This window comes from Buceros rhinoceros, unplaced genomic scaffold, assembly GCF_000710305.1.
Source record: "Buceros rhinoceros silvestris isolate BGI_N320 unplaced genomic scaffold, ASM71030v1 scaffold28135, whole genome shotgun sequence".
NCBI classification, from domain to species: domain Eukaryota; kingdom Metazoa; phylum Chordata; class Aves; order Bucerotiformes; family Bucerotidae; genus Buceros; species Buceros rhinoceros.
Genome location: NW_010411576.1, coordinates 955 through 9,269, shown reverse-complemented (window position 1 = coordinate 9,269; position 8,315 = coordinate 955). Strand labels below are relative to the sequence as shown.

Genomic DNA, 8,315 nt, shown 5'->3' with positions numbered 1-8,315 from the left:
GGGGGGGGGTTTGGTCTTCTGAATTGATTGATCGTTTTTAGCTAATTAAATATTCCTAAATACAGCCTATTTTTCTCCTGAGTGAGATGGACTAGAAGTCCCAATAAAGCTTGATGTTAGAGTGAAAAAAACTTCCATGTCAATCTGAGTGGCTCACAGAAATGAACTGCTCCACAAGGATTTTCGATGTGATTCCAACAGTGCTAACTGTGTGCAGCTACGAAGTCTGTAGTTAACTCTTTGTAAGTTCGTGACTTGGTTTGCTGTATCCAAGACTGCCATCTCCTGGTCGCTCTCCCTGCAGCAAATGCTCACAGCGATTTGGGAAGAGGATGTGGTGGGTGTTAGAAACCATTTGAGACTCCCTTTCAGACGTTCTTCCTCTGAGTGCCTAGCTCAAATTTAGTGTTTGTTTCCACTAGGAGGAAACTCTGTTGTCAGAGAGTTTCTTTGTTGCAGCCCTGTTTAGTTACTGAGGCAGTTCCTCCGTGCTCTGTAGAATCTCTTGCTTTTTCCTTACATCTACTCTACTAGGTTTTTCAAAATCTAATCATCTCCTTTGATTTCTGCTCCTTCCCCTGTTTGCTTATCACTATTTGTGTCTCATGTCTACCAACCTTACTGCCTGAATTTTGATGTCAAAAAAATGCCACATAGACTACAAGGTCTCACCTCTCTTTCTCACTTTGGCATTTAGTGGCTTTTACTGTTGCACCTAATAGACACATGAGCATTTAATTGCTTTGTTATCCATTATGAATAGAAGTTGTGTCATGCCTATCATCTTCACACATTGGTGAATGACAAGATACAGTCCTTCAGTATTGACCTGACTTCCGACATAACTATACCTAAGTTGTTATCTCACCGAAAACTGGGATGAGTGGTTCTAAGGCTGTGTCTCCACCCTTTTCTTCCTTTGGAAGCATGTTTAAACTTACTGTTTCATGCCCTTGTCTTTCCAGTCATTTGTTTCTCTCCCAACCATTCTGTCATAACTGCCACTCGTGTGTCAGTCCAACTGTGCCTAAAAAAATCACATCATTGGTATTGTCTCCTGAACTCTTTAAAAAATATTAAGTTTTACCTCGTGCTTGTGAACACATGGTAACTTACACAAGCTAAAAGCCTGATGGGGAGAAGAGCAAGGCAAATATATATGTCCAATATGTTAATAGATGAGATAATCAATGGGCTCCCTTTAGCTGTATGCTATTTTAAAGACAACTGACTTGTCTTTGTGGTCTGATTTTCCGTTACAATCTCTGAGTTAGTTAACACAAGTAAAAAGCACAACCTGTCTTCTTGTTTTTATCTGGTAAACTACAAACAATGTGAGGCTAAGCAGTATATGTTTTCTTTATCTTGTATCTAAGAAATGTTTTTATTTTATCTGAAAAACATTTCATCCACCAAAGCTTAATTCTTTGGGAGCTTGTGCCAAGATAATGGAAAGTCTTCTGTATTTTAGGCCTGGCTTATTAGGACTGTCCTTACTCTAAGTAGTACAAGTTTTACATTGTTACTACATGTCTAGTGGTTATTTTTTTAAAGCTAAGAGACAACAAGAGGAGCTTTAGGTTGGGATTGTGTAGGGTTTTTCTTTGTTTCTGTTCTTATTCTTCTGGGGGTTTTTTGTATTAATTTATTGAATTGTACTGTTTAGAATTGGATTTTTTGTTTGCATTATATTTAGTGTGACAAGCTAAAACAAATAGAAGCAATACCCAAACTGACTATTTTTCCCCTAGAAACAGAAAGCAGTTGTAACCAAGAATAGCCAGACTGAAGCTGAATGAATCAGTTTCCAAAATGCTGTTTTGATTGGAATGAATGAGCTTATGCACATGTACTCATAAATCAAAACTGAATAATGGTGGAAAAATGTTAGTGTACAATTAACATGGATACCTAAGAACTGTAAACCAAAAAGACTAAACTAGTCAGATTCATATGGTTAGCATTTCTTAAGAAGTTGCTTTAAATGTTTTAAAAATTCATATACCTTTTTTTTGTGTTTGTGTATTATATATACACATGTATTTTCACACATTCATTTTTATCCATGTTCATGTGTTCATATAGGAATGTGTGCGTTTATGTAGGTACATATACATAGATATAGACGCACACATTTTTGCAGAGTGTGTGTATGTTGATATATTTGTGTATATTTTGCAGTTTTAATTCTGGGTTACCTCTTGGTTATTTTTCCAAGCTATGATTCTAAAAATACAGGAATATTCTTAACCTTCAAGGAAGATAAAATCCAGAGTACAAACCTGTTATGCGAAATCTTCCAAATCCATCTCCAGTTAGCATAACAACTATGTAGTGGTTTATTACAGGTGGCCAAAAGCCTGACACAGTTAAAGTGAGTTTAAATTACAAATTTAATTTTGTGTCTGTAAACAATAATCAAAAAATGATCCAGACATACATATATTCCAAAGCCGGCTAGCTGCTTGCTTTAATGGTTTCCATATCTAAAAGGTAATAAAAAAATGGAACTCAAAATTATTTGTGCTGTCAACCTCAAGGTTCCCATAATTAGTAAATTAACAGGCATTAACTGTCACCTATACAGTTATTCTGGAAGTAACCCATTAAACTGAGGACAAGGGCACAGTAGAAGAATGCTGTCAGAAGCTGGTTCTGAGAGGGAGTCCCCTCTGTTGCCACTCTTTTCTTACTAAGAGACCTAAGACGGGAATTTACAGACATTCATACCGCCAGTTTAGATGCCTTAGTACATCACTGCCATCCACACTGGGCTGGCAAATATGCCATAGGACTGAAGAGAGACCATATATCTTCCAGACCAGCAGCTGGAGGCTAGTCAGAGGGCCCTGAGGCGTATAACTTTGTATTTGAATTCTTGTGTTCAGTTCCACAGTCACATTCCTTGTGACTGAATACCAGATACTACACTAGCATGTATCAGAAGGAGTAGATTCGGTGCTGAACGTACCTGTGGAATATTTACTTCTTCGGTATTTCTCTCTGCCATGCAAAGCATTTTAGTCTCTGTGTCGTGCTATAGTATACAGTCTTACTTGTGTTTCTAGTTTTAGGTATTTGGGTTCAAAAATGATCCTGCATAGTAGAAATGTAATCCTATGAAAAGTGAGAGGGAACTACCAGTAGCTGGTTGTTGTCTGGTCTGATATCTTTGCTTTATATTTTCCAGCAGCCTCTTGACGGTTATTCTAAAAAGAATCTTCACAATCCTTTCTTTTTTCTGGTCCCAGCTGTATTTCATGCTGTCTTTCCCCTACGGGTGCTGTCTGTGATCCTTATGTGCTTTATCTGCTTTATCCTCAGTTGGTCCACCATGATTTTCAAATTAACTGGTCTTTAAGATGTTTTCCACAACTGCCTAATAGTCTAATCTTTCAAAGTTCAAAACTACCTCATCACGTGAATAATTTACTTGGAGCCTACACATAGAAGAATGAATGTGAACCTGAATAAGAACTACAGAAATAGGAACAGAGGAACTAACCACGTAATAATCTATTCCAAGAAAAATACGCGTTGCTTGTAATTCCAACTGTGCAGTAATTCTCTACAGAAATTAAAGAACTTAACCAGAAATAGTATTTTTGATGCCTGCAACAGTATTTCCCTTCTTTTCTTTTAAATACACATCAAATTACTATAATTCTTGCTTAAGACCTAAGATTAACTGCCTCTTCAGGTTTTTTTCTGCTAGCCATCTTCTCAGCAAAGGCTGGAAAGCTAGAGGACGTTGTAACTGCTGTTATGTTTCTTGCCTATGGAGCAGGCTGCTGTGAATCTGGTGAATTAGATGAATACAAGCATTTTGGTCTAACTGTTCTATACCTCTAAAGAAAAAATTAGTAGGCAGAATTTGCAATCCACTGTTCCTAGTATTTACTGCACAGTTATTAGAAATAATGATAACCACCCTGATTACTATTTTGTCCTCTGTCTGAACTGTCAGCATCTTTGAAAGGAGCTTTCTCTTGTTTCTTGAGACATTCTGTCGAGGACAATGAAGTTTCTAACAACTCTTTTTTCTATGGCTTCTTTTGCCAATTTGTTCTCTATCCAAGTAAGGAAGTTTTCTGAATTAGATTTAAGAGTTAGGAGCTAACAGTGTGTGACAAGTCACACTCACGGCTGCTGCTGGGCAAAATGAGCTTATATCTGTGAACCCAACCATGGAATCAGGCTAGCTCAGTGGAATCAGTCCAACATTATCACATTCAATAAATGCTGATTCAGAGACTTATGGATGGCTGCCCCCATACTTGACACAAATTTATGCATTCTGCTTCCAGAAATACAAGAATCTGCTTGTACCTTTCTAGGCAAGCTGAAAAGGGGAACTCCAAGTGATTGTATTATTATTTAACTAACTTCCTGCATTATGGTAGATAAGGGAAAAAAACGTAAATACCTTAAAACAAGAAACTGGAGTAAACTGCCAGCTCTGCAGCCTGGCAGAGACACCAAAGTGGAATAGTAACAAGTTGCTATCATGGCTGATGATGGCAACAAAGAGGATGTTTGTCCACAGAGAGAGGCCTGGTCTTCAGGATCTGGGTATTGGAATTCTATTTTTTTAATAGAACCTGAAACTATATACAGTCTTCTGGCTCACAACTTTAACTGGGCAGGCAGTCTTGTAACATGTTTCACTACACATGTATTTCTACTCATTCCATAATTGGGATTATGGATATTAAATAACTGAGATCTAGAAAAACTAATATACTGGGTGCAGTTACCATGATAAAATGTACCAATATAAAAATACCAAGATACAAGATGTGTTAAAGGTTTGATTTCATCTGTGTTTCATACAGAATACTTAAGTGATAGGAAAACAAATGAAGATAAACCTAAGTGCTTATATCTCTAAACTTTTTGCAGAACCCACATAACCATATAACATCATTATCTTCTATTTTTTTCAGCCAGCAGACTTTACAGGAAAGCAAGCACTGAAGCAGATTAAAGAAAAGGGCCTCAAACGACAACTGGTATATCTCACCCTGAAAACAGATAATGTTGATCCAGAGGGAAATGAAAGTGTGTGGCATAATGGCAAGGTGAGGACTACAGATCATGTTACAAGAAACTAGTGTTAACTCTCCATGAACACAATCTAACTTTGTGTTTCAAGTGTGAATGCATTGTTTTTGTTTTACTGGCACAAAACAGTATGGAGCTATGATAAACACTTTCCAATCTTCAAGTATAATGCACAGACTAAATACTTACTGAGAAAATGTGAAATACCATCAAGTTGTAGAAGCTAGAGTTGGAAATATTGAGATCCATTCTCTTCTTTTGCAAGTTCACCATTGTCCTAACAACACTTCTGCTATCCACTTAAAAGAAAAAAAACCAACAGCAAAGTTTGAGCCTCCACACTTCAGCACAAGTTATGTGTTGAAACACTCTCTGGCGGTTAAATTATTTTATATAACAAACATATGCATGTGTATAGTGTATGTTGCGGTGAAAACTTAATTGAACACAATAGGAATAGACTGTTTTTTCAAGGAGGAAAAACTTCCCAGTTTAAGGCGATGACACCCACAGTAGAGAATATTATGAGCTGCAAGACACACTTGAAACTTGCTTGGTGTATGAAGTGTATAAACCACGACTAGTATATCAGATGTGTAGTTGTTTGAGTCGATGTCTGTTTTTTTTAAGAAAACCTCACTGCATCTAGAAAATAAAGATAAATGTTTGTGGTTTTTTCCAGGTTATTGGCAACACTACGTCTGGAAGTTTCAGTTACAGTGCTCAGCAGAGTCTGGCTTTTGCATATGTTCCCACAGAACTTAGCAAAGTTGGACAGAAATTGGAAGTTGAAATTTTAGGAAAAAATTACCCAGCAATCATTGTACAAGAGCCACTGGTGCTGACTGAACCAACAAGAATGCGCCTTCAGAGAAAGGGTGAAACTCCCAAAATATAAACACAGATGAGGATACAGTGAATCATGCAGTAGGAAATAGTTCCATTAATACACATGAAATTAAGAGAATCAGACTATTCAGATTTCCTAATTACTAAGAGTAAGATCCTCATCGTCATACATCAGTGAGAAAGTCAATGGTGTTACCCTCCTGCTTCCTTGTATGAGCTGTTTGCGTTAGAGATCTGAGCACAGTTCGTGCACCAGTGCGGGTTCACCTTCTCAGTAGCATTTGCGAGCAGAAAGGGCAGAGAATGAGCAGATCCTTGATTCACTGTGCTCCCACATTGGCTGGCAGATCTGAAATAATGCAAAGGAGAAAGTTGCTGTTGGTATTGGCCAGTAGCAAATTCTTCTTACTCTTTGACCCTCGCAATTTCTCCATTGCCTGCCTTCAGGGTAAAGTAGCTTATCCTGGATCCTTACAACATGACATTGCGACCTTATAATTAAAATAATTTCACTAGTTCTGCACAGAAATGCTTCCTAAGGAATCAAAATACATCTCAGCAACCATTAAAAATAATAAAGGCAATATGAAATGCAAACTGAGCTGTTGACATTTTTCCCTATGTGTCAGCCTGGCAGAAATTCTCACAGAAAATCAAAATCTAGTTCTTTTTAATGAAACAGCTATAGGAAGCCCATTCTTCGTTATTTTATATGAATCATCTGGTAGAGTACATGTAATATTCTACAACACACAGGGTGTTATTGTTCAATTTCTGAACAGAACTTAAAGTACTGTATCATGGATTTACTGTTCTAAATCTGAAGAACTAGATTGACACCAGAGAAATTCAGTTCTTACTTTTCCTGTTAATTATAGGTTGAACATAATAGTACGAGCTATCTGTTGTTACACAGAAATAATAACAATGAAAAAAATATAATTAAATCCACAGCAGAGGACCTTTATTCAGTGTTAAATAATCAATAACCTGAATAAGCAGGATTGGGATAATGGATAAAATGGGAACACACTAAATTATTAAAATGCTCTTCTGAATTCCCTAATATGCTCAACAATTCTTTTGAGTAATGTCACGATTTCCAACCTACGAAGAGTAACACTCCCCTTTAGACTACAGATAAAAGTCTTCAAAGTACGTATGAATAATGAATAATGTCCAAAATGTACTTTCTGCAAAGGATTTGATGCCTCTAAGTCTTCAGCAACGAAGCAAAGGTATAAATAGAATATACCAGGAGAAACACAATTTGCACGATGAACACTTAATCCTGTTAAAGTAAGCTGACGTTACATTGTGCTGTTCTGACTATCTTTTACAAAGCAGGTCAAAATAAAATACAAAAGCTTTGGCAGGTTTGCATGTAGTACTCTCCTGAGTGAAAAAACAAATATTCTCTGTTATGCTTTCAGAAGTGATTTAGTTCTACTTTGCCGGACCAATCAGAGATGCTGCTTTTTCTGAAAGTGACATTATTTGTAATGAGGCACTTAGCCATTATGTTTCCTTGAGCCTTTAAGAAATCTAAAATACAACACAACGCTATATGGTTTTATTGAGACTATGGAGCAGGAGAGCAATTCCTAGGAACATAGTTTTGAATTTCAGTATTTCCCAATGCAAATTCACTAGACACCACATCCTAGAGTGTACAGTAACAGTTATCCTGAGACAGGATATACGCCTTCCTAATAAACTTTGCTATGCTAAACCTGTTTCAACAGAGCCTTCTGCTTCTCAATCTGAAAATTAGAATCAGGTTTTTAACTCCTTTTCCAGCTTGGAAGAAAGAAGTGCTATTCATTAACATGTCAACCAGGCTGGCCTGACTGCCGTAGGGGCAGGCTTCCTGGAGCCTGAGCAAAAGGTAATGAATCACAGATGTACCCTCCATGGGCTTGTACAGCACTTCAGCACTTCCAGCTGTAACCTGTACTTTCTTCTGGTAGCTAATGCAGACAACTACTTGTCTCATTTTATACTGTAGTATTATACAGGCCCAAACACTAGTTTTCTTGTGGGCTTCTCATATTTTCTCATAAAAATGGAGCCTCAGCCAATTAATTCAGGGAAGTGGGCAAAAAGATTTAGAGAAGCAGGCAAAAAATGTCTCGTGCTGTTTCTGGGACACAGCAACACAAAGTTTCTTTCCGGCAGCCAACTTTTAAGACCAGATCAACTCTCTCTTCATGACTGACCATTTGTAAGACAAGTGGAGTATCAGAACTTGTTGAACACTGTTACCTTTTAAGAATGGCTGTGCTTTCTGTTTAACAGTGTATTCAGGAGCGGAGATAGCTGAAGTAGTTTTAAGCAAGCATGGCTGAGTATTAGAAGCACCATAGCTGTGATAGCCTTATGTCTGGCAGGGCTTCCTAGCT

At 37.4% G+C, this 8,315-nt stretch overlaps 1 protein-coding gene across 1 annotated transcript in view; it reads left to right on the top strand.

Annotated features, from left to right (window-relative positions):
* DMGDH (dimethylglycine dehydrogenase) overlaps positions 1 to 6,112 on the top strand; it is a gene marked incomplete at its 5' end in the record, with an annotated part of 18,425 nt that extends 12,313 nt beyond the window's left edge. Inside the window, 2 exons of the mRNA XM_010136067.1 lie at positions 4,947 to 5,081; positions 5,747 to 6,112. Coding sequence (XP_010134369.1) covers positions 4,947 to 5,081; positions 5,747 to 5,962 — 351 coding nt within the window. The remainder of the gene's footprint in view (positions 1 to 4,946; positions 5,082 to 5,746) is intronic.
* Positions 6,113 to 8,315: the final 2,203 nt, after the last annotated feature.